This window comes from Heteronotia binoei, chromosome 2 (genome assembly GCF_032191835.1).
Source record: "Heteronotia binoei isolate CCM8104 ecotype False Entrance Well chromosome 2, APGP_CSIRO_Hbin_v1, whole genome shotgun sequence".
Lineage (NCBI taxonomy): Eukaryota > Metazoa > Chordata > Lepidosauria > Squamata > Gekkonidae > Heteronotia > Heteronotia binoei.
This window is the reverse complement of record NC_083224.1, coordinates 168,559,145-168,584,513: the sequence shown is the minus strand read 5'-3', so window position 1 is coordinate 168,584,513 and position 25,369 is coordinate 168,559,145. Positions and strand designations below refer to the sequence as shown.

The following is a 25,369-nucleotide window of genomic DNA, read 5'->3' as shown; positions in this document are numbered from 1 at the left end:
TATCTTCAAGGCTATTTGTGACAGAAATGCGTTTTAAACTAACACAACCCAGACCGATTTTGCAGTGACCCTACGCTGCTTTGACATTCCTCTTTTCAGCGCAGCATCCTTCCAATTTCCCACTATCTGCCCTGGGGCTTCAGCTTGCATTGCCATTTTTGCGAGGCAAAGAGAAATCGCTAAAAACCAGTTTCTCTTTGCCACGCAAAAACAGCGACACAAGCTGAAGCCCCGGGGCAGATAGTAAGAAATCGGAAGGACGCCGTGCTGGAAAGAGGAACATCAGAGCGGTGTAGGGTGAGTGTGAAATCAGTCCCAGTCTTTATTTTGATGGCTATATTAATGTGAGTTTGTTATTGTGAGGAAGAATTAATTATTTGTAAATGTGACTGAGGTGAAAAGGGCAGGATACCAAATGAACAAAATGAGTTACTTACTTCATTAATATGGTTTAATACGTTTAACAGAATCTGCTGTTTGGATGTTATAGCAATTAAGAAGCCTCACAATTTGCTGCTGAGGCAAACTTGTTTTTTTTCAGAGAATTACTGTTCAGAGGAAGCCATCTCGTTTCAGAACTTAAATGAACTGCTTCCTTTAGTGCTTCTTCATTGCCAGGGAACCCTGAGAAATGGGAGAAACAGTCCTGTGAACCTTAAAATGGCAGTATCCTGGAATGCCAGATACCATTAAAACTGACCAGATTAAATATGAAAAATGCCAAAAAAGCAAGGTTGCCATGTCTTCCCTGGTATCAGCAGTGGGGGGAAGTAGCATTGCCAGATCAAGGTTGAGATTTGGGAGTAGAGCCCGGGGAAGCCTCAGGGGGGTACAATTCTATAAAGTCTACCCTCCAAAGCATCCATTTTCTCCAGTGGAACTGAAGCCTGTAATTCTAGGGGATGTATATTTTTGGATTGGAAATATCTCAGTGCACATCTCTAATGTGGTTTTTTTGTTTTTGATGATGAAATGACAAATTGTATTTAATGACAAACTGCTGTTAATTTTCAAACCTTACACAAAGGGAAAATAGGAAAGTGAGCAAAACCATAACTCTCCCAGGCTCATTCATATAACCCAGGTTTCTTGCTGTTTGAACCATGTCAGTGACTTTAGATTTACCCCAGTTCCTTGATCCAGTTCAGTTTCTTGAGTCAGTTTCCTGAGATTCTTGAATTGAAGCAAATAATCTTGATAGATTAAGATCTCCCAGATCCTGCTGTTTTTTTAAGCATTGGTGAACAATGAAGTACAGTGAAGCAGTGTGTGTTGTTCTGCACGATCCACTCTGTACAAACTAGAACATTTAATAGAATGCCATTTTTCCTTTTTTTAAAATGTGTAATGTTGATGTATTAGTAATGCTATGTCTGCTAGTCTAGTGTATGGTTACAAGGGGAAAAATATTTCAAGTCATTTTGGGTTTCAGTGTTTCAGAATTAAAGTTTTGTTGGCGGTTGATTATTTCCCCATAACTAAGCACTGGAAGGTGCATTATAAGAACTCAACTGAGATGCAGCTTCTCTTACACATGTACACAGTTACCAGAACTATTTTCTCTTCCCCATGTTGCTGCATTTTGTATTGGACTGGATTATGTAAAATAGGGGTGTACCCTTGGAATTCCCTGTAACTGAACAATGAGTTGCAAATTAATCTGCATCACCTGTTCCGGCCCATTTTAACAGATCCTCTTTTGGCCTTGTTTACTCCTAACATAGATGCAGATCACAGAATTGTCATTTTGTCTAACTGTACCACTGAAGGGTTGGATCCAGACTAAACTGGCAGTTTCTACCAGTTCCCCCTTCCTGCTGCAGATGTCCTCCTTACATTGTTCTTCAGGGTCCCCTAGGCCCCAGGAGCAGTATATCATGGAGACAATTGGGCTTCTCTGGCTGGGGGAAGGGAAGGGAGAAAAGTTCAGTTCTGCTATTGGAAGACCAAATCCGGATCTGAGCCCAAGCTGGCAGGTCGGAGGTGTCATCTTTGAATGCTCCTTATCCCAAACAATGCAAATTGGATGCGAAGACAAGGAAGCCTTTCCTAGAGGCAACCTGCAAAAAGGCTCCACTTGCACAATAAAGCCAGTATAGTCTACAAGCAGGGATCTACAAAGAACTTGCAAGGAGGGGCATCCCATTACCACCTAATTTGCTTTCTCCCCTCTCTTCCACCTGTTCTTTCACTTTCTTTCTCTATCTCACTCCCTAAGTGCCCTCTCTCTCTCTCTCTTGTTTTCTATCTGGAGAGGAAGCAACAGGCAATGGTAGTGATAGTGCTTGCTCCCCCTCCCCCCCCCCCCGCAGTGCTACTGCTGGAGATGATGCAACAGTGAGTCTAAACACATTCCTCTTCCTCCCACAATACCACCACAGAAGTGGCAGCAATGGTGGGCCTGGCTGTGGTGGCCGTGACACCAACAATGTTCATTCTTCTTCCTCCCCCTCCAGCATTGCCGCCTCTGGAGTGCAAGCAACAGTGGGAGTTCAGCACAGGCACAGACAAATGTTGTCTGTTTGGATTTCTTTTGTATCCTCCCCCACCCCTTTTAAAGGTTCCCCCAGGTTTGGATAGAAATCTTGTATCTTTCTGTATGACATAGAATCATAGAGTTGTAAGGAGCCATACAGACCATCTAGTCCAACCCCCTGCTCCATGCAGGATCAGCCTAAAGCATCCCCGACAAATAATCATCCAGCCGCATTTTGAAGACTGCCAATGAAGGGGATATCACTACCTTCCTAGGCAGCTGGTTTCACCTCTGAACTACACAATCCATCAATCCATGTATTTAAGTATCTGCAGATGGGGCCACAATACACTATTGGAATACATGATTAAAGTTATTAAAGCAATTCTCTTTGAATAGAAATATTGATTGTTTGGCTTATTATTACTTATTTTGTTTTATTATTACTTATTTTCCACCCTGAGCCCCCATGGGGGAATGGGCAGAATTCAGATTTTTAATCCCAGCCTGCAGCCTGAAGTGGTACAGACCAGCAACAGATGCGCTGTGTGCAGCTGCTTGTTGTATCAGTTGGCTCTTAATCGACTTCCATGACTCGCTTTAGTTTCTCCACCCTTCCCAGCTCTCATTCCTGTCTTGGCTTTGTCTATCTGCTGTTTGTCTTGGCTTCGCTCTCTTGCCCCTTTGTCTGACCGTGATGTTCCTCACCTGACTCAGATTATAGGTCTCAGACATGGTGTCAAAATATGGTGTGCACAGGAAGAGATGTAATCCTGTTTAGCCGGTCTTCCTAATCCTGTCTTTTCATGACAATAGCTAGCGGTGCTGTTGACCAAACTCTCCTTTGTTTAAACGGCTTGCTTACAATGGTTCTGATACTGAGAAGCCTTTTCTTAAAGCATTGTATTGAATAGATGCCAACCATGAAATGATTGTGTCAAGATGCAATGTTTGTTTGTTTATTTATTTCTCAGATTTATATCTCGCCCTCCGTGCTGAAGCAGACTCAGGGCAGCTCATAACAGTCAGTTTAGATCTTTCAAAATGTTGTATATTCTGGGTTTCGGACAGCTTGTCTTGATTTTTAGCCATGTAGAGCAGTGAGAATATCAGTGCCACCCAGAGAAATCATGCATACATTGGGTTTGGGATTTTTTTTGCATGCTATTTAAACTGCTCAAAAAGCAGCACTTTCATTGTTGCATATAATGGCAATCCACACAAGTCCTGTCTGGACATAATGGGGTGGTTTGCAAACTATGATTTGAAGTACCCTGGGATCAGATGCTTCCACCCCATATTTTATTTTGGCTTTGTGCTGGTTTAATGTCGTAGGGGTGTCTGGCAAAAACAGTGGCCTACAGACCTAAAAGCTTGACAAAAATATTTTTGCTACCTTCCATGAATGGCTAATATAATAGAGTTGGTGGTTTTCCTTCAGCAGGGAGTTCCACAGACACGGCACTACAATCAAAAATGTTTGAATTTAAATGTTTTATACTTAATTCCTATTTACGTTAGATTCCTATGTTGTAACCCACCCTGAGCCACTTGTTGGGAAGGGCGGGATAGAAGTCACAAAATAAATAAAAATAAATAAATAAAAATCAAAAAGGTTATTTTGAGTAAAATTCAGGTTTGCCTCTGATGGTGCTGGCACTCAACAAATTCCACAGTCCTTGATCTCCGCACCACATCCTTCACATGGGAACATATCAGGGGTGTGGGCAGGCACTCCCTCAGAAAGACAGACATGGGAAGATCCAACATTTTTAGTAATTAGTTCTGTTGGATGACATATTTCAAGAAACTCTTTGGTCATTCCAAATCTTTCACTGTATTAGTGAGCTGTAGAAAAGCAAAGATTTGGACATATTGCCGGCAACATTAAATTAAAAAAAAACAACAACAGCCCAATCTGAATAAAAATAATCCTGAACAGATGCTGTTTAGCATGTGGTATTCATTACTAATGTCTGTGTAATGCTCATTCTCATGGTAAATGTTTATATAGCTATATCTGTTTCCTATTTTTTTTTTTTCAGACACACCTTCCTCCCCTCAGGGTCCATGAAGATCATCAAGGCTCGGGTTACAGACAGAGGCATGTATACTTGTGTAGCCACAAACATTGCTGGGAATGCGACTCAGTCAGTGAAACTAAATGTACATGGTAGGTAAACTGTTTTAAGCTGCCATAATAGTCATTTCTGAATTGTCAGGGAATAATCTACCAACAGAGTGGTATGTTTCAGGTTGGGAATATCACTCTTTCTATTCAGCAGATATCCAGATGCCACACCAGTATTTTGTGGTTGGGGAAACCAGTTTTGAGATGGAAGTGAGACTGGCAGTAGGGCTGATCCATAACCTGTTAAAAATATCCATTGCTATCCAACCCTGAGCCTGCCTCGGTAGGGAGGGCGGGATATAAATCTAAAAAATCTAATCTAATTTAACCCCAAAGAGGCTTTCTTTCTGTTCCTATCCTCTTTGGTGATCCTTGAACTTGACACAATTTACTGCTGTTTCTAAAGCAGGTTGGCACAGTAGCTAACAGCTACTTTTATCAGCTGCATCTAGTTTGACAACTCTCCTTTCTTAGACTCAGCCAATCTGGATGTGCTGATCAATGCTTCTGTAACGTCACATTTGGATTACTGTAATGCACTCTGTGTTGGGTTGTCATTGAAGATAACCCAGAATCTGCATCTGGTCAGGAATGTGGCAGCCTAATTATTGTCATGGCTTAACATATGTTGCCCATTTTGAAACAGTAATGTTGTTTGAAACAGTCTCTGACTTTAATTCAAGGTATTTTTTTGTTTTGTTTAAAGTATTTCTTCTTTATCATCAGTGGGGACCCAAAGCAGCTTACATCATTCTCCTCTTCTTAGGGCTGCTAAACCCCTGGGCCAGGTGGGGATTTCCCCACCCTGGAGGTTCCCAACCCACCAGCCTATATTGGGCTGGTGGAGGAAACCTCCCCTGATGTCGTTGGCACGATGATGTCACCCGGAAGTGATGTCATTGCACTGGCACCAAGTGCTGGCTGCTCTAAGCGTTTCCGGGAAAACTATGGTTTTCCTGGATGCTCTAGAAATTTGGGAGAAGAAATTCTATGGTACCATGGGGGACTTGGCAACCCTACCTCTTCTCCATTTTATTCTCACAACAACCCTGTGAGGTAGGTTAGGCTGAGAATGTGTGGCTGGCCCAAGATCACCTAGTGAGCTTCCATGACAGTGTGGGAATCTGAACCTGGGTTTCTCAGATCCAAGTCCAACATTTTAACTACTATACCACACTGATCTTTAAAGCCCTTGCCCCTGACTGACTGGGGTCATATAAAGGACTGTTTCCTCTCATGTTTTATTTATTTAATACAATATTTATATTTAGGTGGCTTACAATATTAGTCTCTGTGGACCAACTATTGTCTTCAGGCTGACATCTACTGGCTGTTATCTCACTTAGGATGGCAAATTCTGGCTCCCACCAGAGTGTGACTTTTCCATCTCAGGCCCTGCTCTAAGAAATGGGCTCCCTGAAGGGGTGAAGGGAGTCTCTTCATTGATGATCTTCTTATGGCACCCTCACTTGTTAGCTTGTCAGAACTTTTGATGGGATATGTACAAATGTTTAGATGGGGGGGAGGAGTATTTGGTCTTTTTATTTTGTCTTAATTTGTAATGTTTTAGTTATTATTTATAAGCCTTCTTGAACTAAAGAAGAAAGGTGAGGTAAAAGTATTTAAATAAATTATCTAGCATCACCACTACTTTCCATTATACCAGCTCCCTTCTCATGCTTGAGCATCTTACTCAAAGTTTCAAATTCCAGTCACCTCTTCCTCCTCCATTCTAATGTGACACTGGGCGTTTTCGCACAGGGCTTACCCCGGAGCGACGCCCCTCTTCACCACGCAGTGTCTGTACGGATTTTGCACCAACTGCTCCGCAGAGCCGTGAAGAGCCGTGGCTTTTGCGTCACAAATGTAAACTGGTTTTTGGCGGTTTACATTTGCGACGCAAAAGCCACGGCACTTCGCGGCTCTTCCTGGTTCTGCGGAGCAGTTGGTGCGAAATCCGCGCAGATGCTGCGCGGTGAAGAGGCAAGCCCTGTGCGAAAACGCCCACTGTTTCCCTCCAAAATGCTACAAGTGGTCCCTTCAGAACTTGACAACTTGTTCACCATTATGGATCGTTTAACTGAGAAATCCACTGGGGAACCCTGGATAAGCCTTCGAGGCTCAATAATGTTGCCTGAAATGTGGTTTGAAATCCTCTGATTCAGACAATTCCTGTAGCAATTACAGTGCTGCTTATCTATGCAGGCTTTTTCTCTCTGGGACCAGCAATATCTGTTCCAGCCCTGTATTATCTTCCTGGCAGAACGTATGTTGGCAGCAGGAGACTTCAGAGGTGGGAGGTTAAGGCTGTCAAAGGATATGTATTGAACTTCCATCACAAAAGATTCAGATTGCTTCTTCCTGCAGATAGAAAATAGCCAGAGTATGCTTGAGAGAATGAGAATGGAAAATAAAACACAAGGATTTCCAGTCTAGACTTGCAGTAATCAGTGGAGGCATCCTGAAAGTCTTCACAGGCATTTGATTCCACCGTATTTGTGTGTCTCGGAGAAATTAAATTGCGCTGTGCTGCGAAAGGATAGTTATTTTTTTACATTGATAGCCCAGCCTGTCCGAGCAGCTCAGCCTGGAAACTTTTTAAAATGGTCGGCTTCCTTTCAAATTTCAGTTATTTTAATATGGAGGATTTCAGAAAGGTCCAAGCTCTGGCCCTGGTGTATTCTCAAGGATAAACTGATAAGCAGTACAGTATTATAAGAGCATTTCTGTGATTCTTTTCTACAGCTCAGAATAATTAAAATTACATCTACACAGAAACATTCTCTTTTTAAAAAGCAAAATATTTTGTTCATTTGCTTACATATATCGTGCATGCACCATTTCATTGTTAATAACAATGGGTTGGATTCTGTGGAGGATTTTGGCTGAAGTGGGGGTAATTTTCATCAGACCTCCACCCCCCCACAAGCCAATAGATTCCCCCTCATGCTGTTCTTGGGATTCCCCTACCCCCAAGGAACAGCATTTCAAGGGGCATTTTGCCCTGCAACAGAAGTGGGAGGTGGAGGTAGTCACATGGACATTTTTGGCAGGTTCCAATCTAGGAGGTACTTGCTATGAATAACCAGTGATTTTCTGAGAGGTGCTCCTGAGGAATAATCACATGTGGTCAGAAAAGGGTGGATGGGTCATGCTCCAAATGACACCCCATAATCAAAATATTAAACTAAAAGGTAGTTTGACTTTTATTGATATATTTTCACCAAATGGCAACATGAGGAAGAGGGTTTCTTATTAACTTAACAGTGCTCAGACCAAGAATGGGTTGGTTCCTCAGCAAAAAACAAAACAAAACAAAATTCTGTGGATTCACAGTTTATGGTATGTCTTAGCCCTTAACTTGGTCTACATATGGTATTACTCAGAGGGTAGTCTAAACTGAGAGTGTGGTGCAGGAGCTGAAGTGTTGAACTGGGATCTGGGAGGCCTGAGATCAATTCCTCCCTTTGTCACAAAGCTGATCGGGTGACCTTGAGCCAGGGATGATCTCTCAGCCTAATGTACTTAACATGACTTTTGTGAGGATAAAATGAGGAATTGCACACCGCTTCATAAGCTTCTCGGAGGAAGGGTGGGATGAAAATGTACCAGAGAGATTTTAGAGATCACATTAGGAACCTGGCAGTCATACTGGGGGGCAGTTTGGTGTAGTGGTTAAGAGCAGCAGACTCTAATGTGGAGAACTGGGTTTGAATCCCTACTCCTCCACATGCAACTGCTGGGTGACCTGGGGTCAGTCACAGTTCTTTGAGAGCTGTTCTTTCAAAAGCAGTTCTCTCAGAGCTCTCTCAGCCCCACAAGATGTCTGTAGTGGAAAGAAGAAGGGAAGGAGCTTGTAAGCCGCTCTAAGGCCGTTTTCCCACTCACGTTTTACTGGCGCCACGACCATCCTGACGCCGGCGAATCTGCCTGGATTTCGCAACAGAAGCGCCGGCGCTCCCAGAAGCGCCGGCGCTTTCCGTCGCTAAGCCAGCGCAAACGTTTTCCTGCATCTTTGCGATTTCCGTTTGCGCTGGCTTAGCGACGGAAGTAGCCGGCGCTTCTGGGAGCGCCGGAGCTTCTGATGCGAAATCCAGGCAGATTCGCCGGCGTCAGGATGGTCGTGGCGCCAGTAAAACGTGAGTGGGAAAACGGCCTAAGACTTCTTTGGTAATAAAGAGCAGAGTATAAAACAACTTCGTCTTCCTCTGAGATCAAACACATTGATTACATCTGCTGAAAGCATCATAGATTAAAACTAATTAATCTGCTTTGCTTAGTTCCTCCGAAGATACAACGTGGACCACAAGTGATGAAAGCAAAAGTGGGTCACAGAATTGACATACCATGCAGCGCCGAAGGGATCCCACCTCCAGCTATCACTTGGTTTAAAGATCATAATCCCCTTTTAACAAACAGTGGGCGGTACATTGTGTCTCCAGATGGCATGCTGAGCATCAGCAATGTCCTGCTTTCAGACTCTGGAACCTACAAATGCATGGCGAATAACATTGCTGGTCAGGATGAAGTTGAGATAATTGTCCATGTTCAAGGTAACTATAAGATTGCAAGTAGAAGTGCTAGCAACATGCATGGTATCCCTTATGTAGTATTAGTGGGGTGAAGTTTTCACTTGCCATGGAGAGCTGTTAAGTCATTACATTTTAACAAAAAGATACTGCAAAATCTGTTTGCTTGCAATCCAGAAAACACACACACTTGAATCCATTTAATTGTTACTGAGCAATCATCACTGATATGAATAACTAGGTAACATAGCAGAGCAATCAAGAATCTGATGGGACAACTGAGTATTAGACAGCAAGCAAGTTTTTGTTGCCAGAATGGAGAAATCCCAGAATGGAGAAATGCCTGGAGAGAAGCCTAGTAAGGAAAATGTCTACCCTTCAAAAAATAAAGTGGGGAAGTAAAGAGTTAAAAGAATGTGTCTGGCTAGTCTACTGTTGTTATCAAGAAGATAACATGGCCCAGTACATAGCAGTGTTGTTTCTTCGTTACATGCTATTCCTGGAAAGGTGTGTTTCAGATTTCAGGTAAAAATCCAGGTTTGTGAGGCCATTAATGTTACATGCAAGGAGCGTGTTTGCCACATGCACAGTGGTGTTTTTGGTTCTGAGCACTGTAAAGTACAAAGGAGAGGCAAATGGCTCCAAATGCATATGTCAGAGAGCTATGATTGACCTAGATGGATGTGAAACATGCTGCTGCTTGGGGGTTATATTCAGAGAATGCAAGGTTTCCTCAGAGTCCCTTTACCAAGGAATTCTGGCACGCTTCAGCCGCCCTGCAAAGCATTTAGGCAGCAGAAACAACAAGCTAGTCCAGAGCATGCAAACTCGCTCTCACATTTCAAAACTTTTATTAAAAATTAATTGCAGACTGTTGCTTCATACTCAATTAAACACTTCTGAATTTTGAACACAATGCTGGGAAATGTGCCAGAGTATGCAAAATTCTGTTTCTGTTCTTCATCATTTTTGTTTTAGAACCTCCAACAGTCAGTGACCTTGATCCACCATACAACACTCCATTTCAAGAACGAGTAGCAAATCAACGTATTGCTTTTCCATGTCCAGCCAAAGGTGAGGAATGGCATATTATTTGGTGTTGTTCATTTTGCCCTTTTTGACAGCATCACGTTGATGCCATTTTCTTCATGATTGGAAGCATACTTGGATGGGAACAAATTGAGAAAAAAATTAAAATGTAGGAAACAGAGTGTGATACTATGTAGAGATAGGATGGGACAAACCCATAATGATTGCATTGATAGGTTTGGATCTTGTAAAATTTACCGCTGGTGGTAGGATTTCCACTCTTGGAGCCCAGTTCTCTCACACATCTCTCTCCCACTACAGCACAAAACTGAAGGCTTCTGATGAACTTCTTCATCAACGTTACCTTTCTTTCTTGATGCTGCAATTCAGAAGTCATGTGTGTTTGTCCTTCTCTATAGGTACCCCCAAACCTGTTATAAAATGGCTTCACAACAACAGGGAGTTGACAGGCAATGAACCTGGCATTTCAATCCTGGAAGATGGAAGGCTACTAGTCATTGCTTCGGTCACACCATATGACAATGGAGAATATGTCTGCATTGCAGTCAATGAAGCTGGAAGCACAGAAAGGAATTATAATTTGAAAGTTCATGGTAAATAACCATCTGACATTCATTAATGCTTTCAAAAAGGCACCATTAATGTTATGAATACCTTTAGAAGATGTTCTGCAACTTTTTATTGTTTCAAACCAAGTCTTTATTAATTAATTAATGCTTGCCTGGAGTTTGGGTGTTGGCAGAATATATATATTAAAAACTGAAAAGGTACTTCATGGAGTGGAGGGGAGTGAAGTCTTGAAGGACTGAGAATGTCTTTAAAAACCAAAACTGGCGATTGCATTGAAGTGTGTGTTTGCATAAATTTTTGGTGTATTTTTCCTTGCAGTGCCCCCTGAAATTAGGGATCAGGACCAAGTTACAAACGCATCTGTGACAATTAGCCAGCCACTAAGTCTGTTCTGTGAGGTGTCTGGCACACCTTTCCCCATCATCACATGGTACAAAGATGATGTCCAGGTATGTATACAAGTAGCCACATTCAGAAAGTTTCGTATGAGGAATTCTGATTCCCCCCCCCCACCCCGCTAGCTTCTCTTCTTTGAGTGCCTGATGATAGTGTCTCGTTCAGATATGATGGTGTTGGGAAGTGCCATCCCATTTCAGCCAATTTTTGGCAATCCCATAGAGTTTTCAAGGTAAAATATCCAGAGGTGTTTTGCAATTGCCTGCTTCTGCACCAAAGCGAGTCCCTTTAGCCGACAGACTTTGCTCCTGTGGAGCAAATACCCCTGACTCAATCCAGCATATATTGCTTGATTGTTCTTTATACCATAACCTCCGTAAAGATTTATTTGGCAAGCTTTCTTTTTCTCCAGATTTGTCTATTCTGGCACCCTGTTATTATTTATTGAGTGATACTGAGGGGGTGGTTAGTGAGGCTGTAGCAAAATTTCTGGTTGACATCCTTAAATTTAATCCTGACCATGTTTGAATGCATCTGTAAGCTCGGTTTTATTTTGATTTTATCTCCAATGTTTACATTTTTATATTCTGTGTATTTTTATCTGAATCTATTATGCCATTAAAGGTTTGGTATGGTATGGCCTGCTTCTGCATAGCAACTCAGGATGTCCTTAGTGGTTTTCCATCCAAATACGAACCAGGGCCAACCCTGCTTAGCTTCTAAGATCTGACACAAATGGCCAAGCCTGGGACATCCAGGCTGGGACTACATTCTGGTATAGGTACTACTACAAAAGTCCCTGTGTTTTATTCATTACAGTTGTGTGCATCTGGTGCCTCTCCTCAAAACACCCCCAAGTTTAAAAAAGATTGGATCAGGAGCCCCCCCCAAAAGGTGCCCTTTCCTTCATTATTCCAAATGGAGGGAAGGCATTTAAAAGCTGTGTGGTCCCTTTAAATGTGATGGCCAGAACTCCCTCTAGAGTTCAGTCAGTTTGTCACACCTTGCTCCCAGCTCCACCTCCAAATTTCCCAGATATTTCTTGAGTTGGGCCTTTCATTCCTACTACCCTTGTAAGGAATTTGACCTGCAAATTGTAAACATTTTGGCAAAATGTGCTTTTCTTTTCTTTTTTTTTTGCCCTATTTAGCAATCATCAGCACTTTATCAATAACAAAGCATTTGGTGATTCACATAACTGGAGCAGTTATGGGGGAGTAAAATTTTTGTTGATTTTAATAATAGGATTCTGTTGTGCTTTCGATGCATTGATGTAAGCTGCACAGAGCCCATATGGGAACGATGAGGTATAAATATTTTAAGAAATGATGATGGCAGCTGTAATCCTGCTTCCCTGCCTGGTGAAAATGAACTGTGGTCAAAACAGGAGTGTTGCAGTTTGGTTTCCCAAAAAACTTTGACAATAATATTCTTAATAATCCTGCGGCATTCCTAATTTAGAAACAGTCACAAAAGTGTTCTGTAATTTGTTATATGCTATAAACAGCTTTTCTTTTCATTTTTTTTACATTTATGGCTGGTTAGGGCAATTTGTATTTTTATAAGAGATAGTGTTTGCTTGCATCTTGGTCATAGCTTTTTTTTTTTAAAAAAATGTTTGGTGTTTATGTTTTCACACTGGATGTATTTCTGTAACATGCTGTCTGCCAGCTCTTGCTGAGTATCTTTTAGTCCAAACACGTTTGATTTTAGCGAGTGTTTTGTTACAACTTTTATGTTGAGTAAATGTTTAGTTTGGAAAGGCTGATTTTGATTATGGTGAGATTGTGATCTGTACATTATACTTCTGTTTTGAGATGACTTAACAGTTGGCAATCTGTTGGTTATTTTCTCATATTCAGTTGAATGTAAGAATATATTCATTTTTCTTATATGCCTGTTTACTGTTCCTCAGATTCTGTTTCTTTTTCTATTTTGTGTTGTCTGTGATCTCCTCTCCTCACCTTTTTTTTGTTTGCAATTGTCTATTGCCTATTCAACTAACTTAGATGATCCAGGATATTCTGATCTCATTAGGCTGTGGCTGGGTGGCTCAAACAGAGCGGGCTGAGGCTAAACCCAGCGAAGACAGAGGTCCTTTGCTTGGGCCGTCGTGGCCCGGGGGGGGGGGAAATACCCCTTCCGGTTTTTGACGGTGCGCCGCTGATGGTGGCGCACAGGGTCAAGAGCCTGGGGGTACTTCTGGAGCCTTCCTTAACTATGGAGGCCCAGATAGCAGCCACTGCCAAGTCCGCATTCTTCCATCTTAGGCGGGCTAGACAGCTGGCTCCCTTCCTGGAACGCGACGATCTAGCAACGGTGATCCATGCTACGGTCACCTCGAGGCTGGACTACTGCAATGCCCTCTACATGGGGCTGCCCCTGTGTCGAACCCGGAAATTGCAGCTGGTGCAGAACGCCGCCGCCCGGTTGTTATTGGGGCTCCCAAGGTGGGAGCACATTCAGCCGGGACTTCGGGCGCTGCACTGGCTGCCAATATCCTACCGAGTTCGGTACAAGGTGCCGGTTATTACCTTTAAAGCCCTATATGGTCTAGGACCTGCCTACCTGAGGGACCGTCTCTCCCCGCATGTTCCCCAGAGAGCACTGAGATCGGGATCTCAAAATCTTTTGGTTGTCCCCGGGCCAAAGGAGGCCCGCTTGAAGATCACAAGAGACCGGGCCTTCTCTGTAATGGCTCCATTTTGGTGGAACCAGCTGCCGGAGGAGGTAAGGGCCCTGTGGGATCTCACCCAATTCCGCAGGGCCTGTAAGACAGTCCTCTTCCGGCTGGCCCACAACTAACGGCCCTGTATACCGACTACTGAATGCTGTATATTGTATACTGAATTTTTATCTGAAGCTGAATAGAGTGTAGCTCCACGACTGCTGTCTGTTTTAATGATGTATAGTTATAACAAATGTTTGATTTTAATTATATATTGTGAAATGTTAATTTAAAGTGTAATTTTATACTTTTATGTTAGTTTTATATATGTTGTAAGCCTCCCTGAGCCACTCGGTGGGAAGGGCGGGATATAAATCCCAGATAAATAAATAAATAAATTAGATCTCGGATGCTAAGAAGGTGTTTAGTACTTGGATGGAAGGTTACCAAGAGGAAGAAGACTGTAGATTTATACCCTGCCCTTCTCTCTGAAACAGAGACTCAGAGTGGCTTACAATCTCCTATATCTTCTCCCCCCACAACAGACACCCTGTGAGGTGGGTGGGGCTGAGAGAGCTTTTACAGCAGCTTTCAAGGACAGCTCCTGCAATAGCTGTGGCTTACTCAAGGCCATTCCGGCAGTTCTACAATTCTACAATTGCAGCAGCAATTAATAGATGGTGTATAAAGGGCATAACCTGGTGCTTCTTACTCCAGGAGGAGCAGTAAATATTCTAAGATCTATCTGATAGGAAGGAGTGGGGGAAGGAAAAGGGAAGGAAACAGAAGGGGAAGGAAGAAGAAAGGAGGAAGTAGAGGCCAGTTCAGAGTAGACGTTGTTGCTCTCCTCAACCATAGGTCTGGCAGAACAGCTCCACAGGGTCCAGATCTCAAATGGCAGAACATTCTATCAGTTTGGAGCCAGGGCTGAAAAAGTCTTGGTTCTGGTTGAGAACAGCCGGAGTTTTCAGACCAGGGTTTACCAGTAAATTATTGTCACTAGAGTGTAATGCTTTTTGGGGGGTGTACCAGGGGAGACGGTCCCAAAGATATGCTGGTCCCAGACCAATGTTAATACCTTTAAAGGTTATATTTTCTTTTTTTAACTGTTTTAATCATTGAAGATCTGTTTTATTACTGAATGTGTAATTTTAATACTTATTAATTTAATTGTTTGTGGGATTTTATGTTGTAAACCACCCTGAGCCTGCTTCAGCGCGGATGGCAGAATATAAATCAAATCAAATCAAATAAATAAAATAAAGAGGGTTTTTTTTAGTTTCTGGATTTTAAGTTTCCCCACTTGTTCTCCCTTCCCGTTTTTTTTTAAAAGAAAAAAGGGCAATGGAAAACCACCTCTAAATGTCTCTTGCGAGGACTTTTTTTTTTAAGCAGGAACTCCTTTGCATATTAGGCCACACACTCCTGGTGTAGCCAATCCTCCAAGAGCTTACAGGGCTGTTAGTACAGGGCCTACTGTAAGCTCCTGTCTCTTGCAGGGTCACCATAAACTGAATGTGACTTGGCAGCACCTTTTACCAGCACCATTCAACTATTGAGTTGGCTGGCAGACTACTTTCAGGCATATCCTGAATTTCCAGCTACAGTGGCAAGTTGAGGAACTGCTTGTGTTGCATGAGGAAGGCCCAGGTTGAGGTTTCACAAGCAAGTGCAGAGATTGCTCTGACACTGAGATATAATATGCCTGTTGCCAGTGATGCCAGGGATTATTGGGATTACAGGGGCTGCTACAGAAGCTGCAGAACTCTAATAACTTCTCACATCCTATAACATGCATTGTTGCCCTTGACGAAAACCAACCCAGAAAACAACACATTAGGACTCACTCTTTCTCTATTGGATCTTAAGTTTGTACCAGTTTGCATTCTGAGCCTCTGACTACCAGCTGTGTGTGGCTTTGCTCACTGTACCAGATTCCTTGTCTGATGAAGTGTGCTTAGAGAGCACACCAAAGCGTACATTCTAAATAAAATTAAGTTGGTCTTAAAGGTGCAACTTGACTCCTATTTTGTTCTTTCTCTATTGGTGTTTCAAGGGAAATCCACCCCATTGGCTCTGGAGGATCTTGATGCAAATTTCACAGATGGTAATAAAGTTATTTAGCCCTTGCTGGTGCTCCTAATTGCAGGCTATGCTTTATAACTTGCAGGAATCTATTGAAAGGATGACTAGCCTAATTAGGCAGAGGAAATGGAATGGGTTGAGTGAGTTATACAGTTCAGATGCCGCGTTTGGCGGATGTTGACAGTTATTTTTGGATCTGCTTCAGGTTGTGGAGAGCAGCACTCTGCAGATTTTGAACAATGGGAAGCTGCTGAAACTTCTCAAAGCTGCTAGTGATGATGCTGGCCAGTATTCGTGCAAAGCCACTAATGTAGCTGGGAGCACAGAAAAATTCTTCTCGGTTGATGTGCGAGGTTGGTACTTCAGTGTTTAAAAGAAATACTCTGAATCAGGGCTTTTTTTTTTGTAGCAGGAACTCCTTTGCACATCAGACCACAAACCCATGATGTAATCAATCCTCCTGAAGCTTACAGAGCTCTTTTTACAGGGCCTACTGTAAGCTCTTGGAGGATTAGTTACATTAGGGGTGTGTGGCCTAATATGCAAAGGAGTTCCTGCTACAAAAAAAGCCGTGTTCCAAATACATGAACACTCATGAAACTGCCTTATACTGAGTCAGACCATGTTGCCTTAGATGATGTCACCACCACTGACCCTCTCCCTCAGGCTACGTTGTATCATGGCGATGATGTTTTGCACCTTTGGTCTGCATGGAGCCAAACCACTTTGTAGCCTGGGGGTAGGACTATCCTCTTTTGGGCCTGTCTTCTGGTTGTCACCAGTGGTTAGTGTGAGAGAGGTAGCTATGCTGCTGTCTGCTCCAGAGATCTGCTGTGAAGTGCACGGTTTTTGCCTTGAGCTCTGGAGGGCTCACCCTTGACCATCACCACTGTGGAATAGTGCATAGTGAGCAACACTTATCAGCTCATAGACCTCTGTGAAGGGATGGAGTACCAGGTGTTGCAGCAACTAGCAAAAGTCTGTGTCCTCCATGAGGGAGAAGGGTTGGCCATCCACAGCAATCATCCTCACTGATAAGATGAGTGGCAGCTTCCTGGATAGGGTTGCTAGGTCCTACCTGACTCCTGGCAGGAAATGATCCTCACGCACGCGAAGCACACATGGGATGATGATGTCACCTGGATGTGATGTCAATGTGCTGGGCATTTTGTGCAAGGGATGCTCTAGCAATTTGGATAAATTGCTAGAGCATCCCTGTGCGACAAGCATGGCACAATGATGTTACTTCCGGGTGATATCCTCATGCTAGGCATGTCCTGTGTGGCTGAGCTCTTTGGGGGCCGGGATCCTCCTGGGGGCAAGCTCTGTGCTGGTAGGCTGAAGGCTCTCAAACTGGGGAAACCCCTGCCCCAATCGGGAGGCTGGAAACCCTATTTCTGGACATTCCATGCAGCCCTTCTGGATGGCAATGTCAGCATCCCCATGGAGGATGGCCTGAAGTGACATCCCTCCACCCTTGGTACACTGAGTGTGGGGAACCTTTCTTGGAGGGCCTTCCTACTCCACCTTTGCTTTTCCCTGCTGAAAGGGAGTGGAACTCTTCTGGGTCCTCCTAAGACTCTCAAACCTCAGCAATGGAGAGGAGTTCTTAACCAAAATCTGGATCCTCAGCTGAGAAATCCACTAGCTAAGCTCCTTGCTTGGCATGAGCAGAGAGAGAGGTGGCTCAGAGCCCTGGGTCCACCTAACACCAAAACCCCAGCAGGGGAGAGGAGTTCCCAGTCATGAGGGAATGTGCTCTGCTAGTCCACTTTTTAAGAAGTTTCCTGACTGTCTCTGTAACTGAACAGCCGAGATAAAAGAGGATGCTGAGCTGAGCTTATATATAGCATTCTGATCCCATAGAGTAGAATGGGAACTCTGTTATTGGCAGCCAGCAGTGTCTGTTAAGTTTTAGAGGGCTTTTATTGGTGTTTCCAAGGTTGGAGAATTCCTCCACTCTGTTATCTTGGAATTCTGTAAACAATTTGATTTAGTGGAGACAATCCGTCTGGAAAATATCCATTCATGAACTGCCACAAACAACACCAAAATTCACAAAATGTTTGTGCCAGGTGCTCTTCCTCAAATATCATTTTGTGAATCACAAACTGGCCAAAATTTGTGATGAACTTCAGTTCATGAGTCCGTTCGTGCTCATGTCTTGGTGTACATGCATCTAACTAGGCAAAGAAACACGAGTGTAAATTGTAGAACATTGGGAGGGAACCTGATGCCACATCAGGTAATCTTACATTTTTTTACAATCCTAAATTCCCTTTGACCCTAATTAATTTGGGTGGGAGAATCATAGCCCATTTCCATCTACAGAGGCAAGGTAATGTTGGAGGTTTGAAAAGATAATCAGTCCAACAGTTTCAATTTAGGAGGAAAGAAGAAATCACTTTGAACTCTAGACCACCTATTCTTTCCCTCTAACTGTTTATCTGGAGATGTTTGAAACTATTTACAATAATGTCTAGCATTTATAGCGTGCCTTAGAATACTGAAAGTACTTCACAGGCAATATAATCCATAATCCTCATCACAACCCTGTATAAGAGATTGGAGATATTTTCCCTAATACTGCACTTGAAGAATTAAGATTAAGACTGCCTACTGAATTCTCTGCAGAGGTTAGATTTAACTGGGGATATGCTGATGTAGAACTCAATCCCTTTAGCCATGTACTAGTTCTCACTGTAGAAACTAGTTAGATTCCGCCTCCACCTCCTGTATAATGAAAACGATATATCCAGCAGTGAATTTGGTAATAAACAAATGGGATGAATACCTGTTTACATACATAAATTTCAAAGACTCTACCATCCCTCCTTAACCTTTCTATTGAAACGGTTTATTTCCACTCCACAGGGTACGTTAATTTTAAGTATGGTCATTGTATTTAATTGTTGATTCTCATGTTGTTTTTCATCTAGTCCCACCTTCTATATGGGATGCTGATACACCCATTGAAGTTTCAGTCATCCTGAACCAAGATGCCACTCTAGAATGTAAAGTTAGTGGCTCTCCCTTTCCCATGATCCAGTGGTTCAAAGACAGCAAGTAAGTACCATTGCTTAGTCTTTTGCAAGAATACTGTACTGAAATGGAGGTAGAAGAAAATGTTGTATTCCTGTCTGCTTTGCCAATGAGAGTACAGCTGTAGTTTGGTTGTGCAAGATGCACCAAGAATTGATTGTGCCTCTTGCTCAGGCAAGCTCTTACGTTTTCTGTTAAAGATCAAAAGACCCTCATCCATTTTGCAGTTGCCATGTTTGTATTATCTTTTGCATTAGTGTGTCATATCATTTCCTAAAGCCAAAGATACTTATCTTCATCTTTTTTTCTGAAACCCTAGAAAAACATATGTAGTGCAATGCCTACCTGTTAGTGCCAAATGCAGCGTAGGGCAAAACAAGGCCTTGTGTCAACCAAGGTGACATATTATTCCTATGTGCCTGAAGCCAGCTGTGGATTGCATTTCCATTGTTTTTAGGCATACAATACAATCAACTTGAAAAACAGTAGACAGAAGTCTTCTACAAAAGTTCGAATGAAATTAATAAAAGTTGCACAAGAGCACTGGAACTTGAACAAAAGAAATTCTTGGGGAATTAACCTACTGTTCCATTTGTTAGACAGAATGCCTAAGTATGTTGAATGGTTTCTCCAGATGCACAGAGCTACGGTCCAGCACAGCATTCTGCAGGACTGATATTTTGTGCCTCTGAATTGCTCATCTTCCAGGAAGGCCCATTAAGAGGATGAAATTTGGCAGTACAAATGTTAGTTGGACAACAACAAATGAGTATATAAATAGTCTTGGACAAATAGCGTTAGTGTTTAGTAACACAAACTGGTCGCCAGTCAAAGAGGATACTTCCAGTGCGGTAACTGTAACTTGGAACTATGTGCAGTATGAAGTCTGTTGGTAGCTAGTTTGTGATGTTTATCAAATATCTGGGCACCACTTAAGGCCAGGTTGTGTACAGGCTTGCATTATGGAGCCTCTTTGTAATTGAATATATGCTATAAAAATCTGTTTCTTCTAATTTTATGCATATGTTTACAGAAGAAAATTGAAACCCATTTGGAACTGGTTTTACTGGCATGTTTTTACTCCAAGGACTCTAGTTCTGTAAAGTGCAACTAATAAAAGCTGAGTTTTCAGGAAACTGCATAACTCTTTTAAAGAATGATTTTAAACAACAACGTCTTAACAAATCAAATAAAACACAACAAATAATAACATGACTAAAACTATACACTTGATGTTAAGTCCTATGCTCATTAAAACAAACAACTAGGGCTTTTTTTGAGCCGGAGCACACATGGACGGAGTTCTGGTTGGCTTGGTGCCAAGGGTTGTGGCCTAATATGCAAATGAGCCCATGTGCAAAACAATGCTGACATCAGGAGGTGACCTAATATGCAAATGAGTTCCTGCTGGGCTTTTTCTACACCCCACCCCTGCAAACAATTCAAATACAGTGCACTATTACAGGAGGTATAGGCTGTGATCAGATGAGCTATTTGACCCAATTTTGTTGCTTCTCCTGTATGGATTAAAAATGATCATACAGACAGTGACATCTGTCTCCTGTTCTGCAGTCATTGGCAGCCAATACTCACAGCTGATTTTCCTGACAACAGAAGAAAGCAGGTCTTTACAGATTGAACTGGATACACCATGCAGTTTCTGATTTCTAAACATTCTCTTGTGAAATAAAGCCATTTGGGAACCTAGAGAGCACGCTTGCATTGGTGCCATTTTAAACATTCATTTAGCAGTGTGCACTTAAGCTGATCTTCATCCCTTGGGTTTCTCTTTTTAAAAAAACTTTTAAAACCTTCCAAATAAAGACACCTATGTGTTTCAGCTGTTTTCTGTTTTTTTTGCAGCACACATGTTGGGAAAGGGATTAATTGAAAAGATGATTTTTTTTCCAGAGAGGGATGGGGAGGGAGGCAGCCTGAGAATGATGCCATGACTCCAACTTTGCTTCAGGTAGGGCTGATGCATGGGAGTCAGTGAAGTAGGCGGACGCCTGGGGTGCCACTTCATCACCGACCCAAACATCCCTTGCCTCTCCCACTTCAGAGGGAGCCGGGAAGAGGCAAGAAAGAAGGACGCGGCCTCTTGCTGGCTCCCTTTGAAGCGGGAGAGGGATGGGCCAGGCTGCACATTCTTTGTTCTCCCGCTTCAAAGGGAGCCGGCAAGAGACCACGTCCTTCTTTCTTGTGAAGAAAGAAGGAGGCTGCCTCTTTCCGGGTTTCTCTGAAGCCGGAGAGGACCAGGCAAGGCGTGGGCCAAGCCATGTGTTCTTGAAGAAAGACTGTGCGGCCTGCCCCGCCCCTTGCCCGGCCGTCTCCTGCTTCAGAGGGACCTGGAAAGAGGCTGCCTCCACAAGAAAGAAGGAAGCAGCCTCTTGCCGGCTTCCTTTGAAGTGGGAGAGCACTTGCGTGAAGTGCATGCAGCCCGATGATGTCACTTCCGGTGATGTCATCAGGCTGTGCGTGCTTTGTGCACATGAGAAGAGCCCAGGAGGGGGCAGGGCAGACCTCATGCTGGTCATTATCAGTTAAGGAAACCCCAAGGCCTCTTTCACATATAGCATATATTCATAACTGTTATCCTATTCTTATTAATGGTTTTGGTTAGCATATAGTTCAATTTTGAGATAGTGCTGCTATCTGCCAGATCAGGGGAAAGTATCAGTTTTTCAAATGCAGTATCTGCCCTTCTATTGATTTTACTAAAACCTGCAGTACAATAAATATTTCTGAGATGAAAATAAAAGAACTAAGGAATTTTCAAAGCATTTTAAAAGAAATTGCATAACTCTTTGGTAGATTTAGGTTTGGTTTCTTCAGTGTGAGAAGAAACTTAGAATGAAATAACTCAACAAAGAGTTTATTATCAAGGGGAAAATAATGTGCACATTTTTGTACCATATTTGTTAAAAAGCACACATCAATTAAATGGAAAAGTGATGGCATAGGGAAAAGATACAGAAGCGACATCATAGTGATTTCCCCCCCTGCAGGCCCCTCTTCTTAGGTGATCCTAATATTGAGATTATTGAGAAAGGCCAGATCCTGCGTATCAAGAGTGCTCGGAGGATTGACAAAGGACGTTATCAATGCAGCGCAGCCAATTCTGCTGGCAAGCAGATGAAAGAATTCAAACTCATTATCCAAGGTAAGTGTCAACCTCACACTCCCACTTGTATGTGCTTTTCACTCCATGAAACTCTCCTTCCATGGTAAATATTACCTTCCCTAGATTGGTAAATATTACCTTCCCTGAAAATCACTATTTCCCCCTCCTGCTTGATTTCCTCTTAGCTAGTTTGTGTGGTTGCATGTTCTGTCTGTGTGTCTTCCAGTTGAGCACCTGACTGGTTTATTTTAAGTGTTCTCCTGGTATACATTGGTGGAAATCACGGTTTTCCTCTCTTGCTTGTCTCCAATTAAGCTAAATTCCCCCAATTAAATAGAAGACTACCTATTTGGATAACACAGTGGTACAGGGGCAGGCAGGGGAGTTAGCAAGGGACAAGGGAGTTAGGACAAGGGAGTTAGCAACCCTGTGGGAGAGCAGTTAGATGTACATGGACCGCTGCAACTGTTGGTTATGTTGCAGATTCAGCAGGTGGTTGGCATTTCCCTGTGAATGGCCTCCACCCCTGTAGCATGGCTGCTTGCAAAGAGTCAAGAGAGACACAAGGACAGTAATGATTAATGTTCTGCTATACAAGCAAAGAGATAGTGGGTTCCCAAACCCTGCATGCGATTCTTTCATTTCCATCCTTTGGGGTTCCCAGATGTTGGAATGCATCTCCTGAGGAAAAGGATATCATAGCGAAGCCATAGAATCAATACTAACATCTCCCCTTTTAGGGAACTGAACTGCAACTATGCTTGCTCTGTCTGCTGGGGCTGCTTCAAGGGGCACTGTTCCTGAAATGCAAGAGGTGTTTGACTGATAGTAGCAATCTCTGATAGTTCCCCAGGACTATGGTTGTGTTTCATGTGCCTCCCCCACACTTGCAAGGGATGGGATTATACCATTGTTACATTGCCCTAACAGTGCTGTGATAAGCTGCCACCTTATCTGCAATGAGATCCCTAATTTCTGCACTGTGCATACTTAATGCTAGCAACTGCTGAAGGAGAGTGGATTGTTAAGGCAATACTTCAGGGTAGGTATGGTGAAGGGGCATGAAGAACCATTTGCAGCAGTCGCTCCACAAGGCAGGGAATTTTCTTCTTTACCGTATGTGGGTGACTTGTCCATGCATTGGAATTGGAATGGAGTCATCTGTTTGGTGTTTGTGCTGGGAGGTGAAGTACCTCTATGGCTTTTGAGCAGAGCAGAGTAAGAAATATACCACACCAGTGTTTTTTCTCTTCCTCTTTGTACAAAGTGCTCTTATTATAGATTTCTCATCAACAGAATCTCCCTATGTGTGCCAACATGACGAAAGAGAGAGATGTAGTCTCATGGCACATGTGTGTGTGGACTCTTATCTGGGAGAACCGGGTTTGATTCCCCACTCCTCCACTTGCACCTGCTAGCATGGCCTTGGGTCAGCCATAGCTCTGGCAGAGGTTGTCCTTGAAAGGGCAGCTGCTGTGAGAGTCCTCTCAGCCCCACCCACCTCACAGGGTGTCTGTTGTGGGGGAGGAAGGTAAAGGAGATTGTGAGCCACTCTGAGACTCTTCGAAGTGGAGGGTGGGATATAAATCCAATATCATCATCATCTTCTTCTTCTTCTTCTTCTTCTTCTTCTTCTTCTTCTTCTTCTTCTTCTTCTTCTTCTTCTTCTTCTTCTTCTTCTTCTTCTTCTTCTTCTTCTTCTTCTTCTTCTTCTTCTTCTTCTTCTTCTTCTTCTTCTTCCTATAATCTGTGTACTGGCTGAGGTTTACACAGAGTTTGGAAGAGCTGTGATTGGCTGCAGGCTTAGTCAGTATCCTAAACTGCTTTGTAGCTTGGGGCTATGGTGGGAGACTGGAGGGAGAAGGTCTACTAAAGTTCTCCGTGACTTCTTTTGGAACTTTTCCAGATGCATTGGGATTGTTGCTGGCATAATGTTTCACCTGAACCGGGGGTTGGACTTGGGTTAGAGATACTTAGGGATAGAGAGAGTCTTGCTTCAGTTAGAGAGGGTTAGAGAGACTCCTCTTCTGGCAGACCCTTAACTAGGGATGAACCTAAAAACCCCCATCTGTTGGGTTCATGGTGGCTCCTGAACTGAATCCCCAACTGAGCCAAAAGTCCTCTACCCAAATCGAGCCAGCCTGGCAAATTTGGTTCCCTCTTTCTCCTGGGAAGTCATCTGTTTCTCTCTTCCTGCTTTGGAACAGAGGGGAGTGAAAATGATGGGTTTAATGGCTCATGGCCATTTAAACCTAACAATGGGGCAGGTACACTTGTCAGCTGTTAGGTTCAAATGGCTCGCACCATTTCAATTATCTGTTTTGCTTCCCTTCACTTCAAATTAGGGGGAAATGAAACCGACCAGTTAAATAGCTGTCAGCCATTTAAACTGTGGACCCTGCACTGCTCAGATTTAAATGGCACTGAACAGCTGAACCACTACAAGTCCAGTAAATGTTCAGAAAAGCACCTTTCCTGAATATCAGTTTGGGGGCACCAAACCAGCCCAAGTTTGTGTCAAATTTTGGCTCATGAGCCAGTTCGTGCTCATCCGTACCCCTTCCACCATTCCATTACACATTGGGGCTGTGATTAGGGCTTTTTCGGAGCAGGAACACACAGGAACGGAGTTTCAGCTGACTTGGCATCGGGGTGTGTGGCCTAATATGCAAATAAGTTCCTGCTGGGCTTTGTCTACAAAAAGCCCTGTGTGAAACAATGGTGATGGCAGGGGGTGTGGACTAATATGCAAGTGAGTTCCTGCTGGGCTTTTTCTACAAAAAAAAAATCCCTGGCTGTGATTATGCTTGTGTGGCATCAACCCATCTCACCACTGGTGTATTTTTGAGTTACTCTGGCATGTCTTGGCATTGTGCAAGCATAGAGCTTATTCAGTATCCAAAGCCATTCAGAGCCAGTGTTTAGGATTGCATTATAAAGTTACTGAATTCTGGCTAATTTTTCTTTTAGTCTTTGTAATAAAAACAAAAGAAAGCCTGAATCATGTTTTGTAGTGCTTCCAGTCAACAATGCTTTTGTCATAATATTGACTCTGTAGAAAGTCTGGATAAGACAGATAAGATCTTGGCAATGGCCAGTGGGAACAACAGTAATGACTTCCTATCCTTAAACCTTTTTCCTTTGCTATATGAAACCTTCTTTGCTGCTTAGTAAATATTTCTCCTTCTTTACTGACTCTGGTACTGTAGCTAGAATTACATTCAAATTTAATTATTTTTAATCCATTTGCATTAGCTAGGCCGAGGTCAGACGCACATAAACTGACGAGATGGGCATG

General features: G+C 43.0%; 1 protein-coding gene across 1 annotated transcript in view; it reads left to right on the top strand.

Moving 5' to 3' along the window:
* HMCN1 (hemicentin 1) overlaps positions 1-25,369 on the top strand; it is a 286,027-nt gene that overhangs the window by 109,656 nt on the left and 151,002 nt on the right. Inside the window, exons 23-30 of the mRNA XM_060233046.1 lie at positions 4,522-4,649; positions 8,888-9,160; positions 10,115-10,210; positions 10,585-10,779; positions 11,075-11,205; positions 16,111-16,258; positions 18,845-18,971; positions 21,956-22,110. Of these exons, the coding sequence (XP_060089029.1) occupies positions 4,522-4,649; positions 8,888-9,160; positions 10,115-10,210; positions 10,585-10,779; positions 11,075-11,205; positions 16,111-16,258; positions 18,845-18,971; positions 21,956-22,110 (1,253 nt within the window). The remainder of the gene's footprint in view (positions 1-4,521; positions 4,650-8,887; positions 9,161-10,114; positions 10,211-10,584; positions 10,780-11,074; positions 11,206-16,110; positions 16,259-18,844; positions 18,972-21,955; positions 22,111-25,369) is intronic.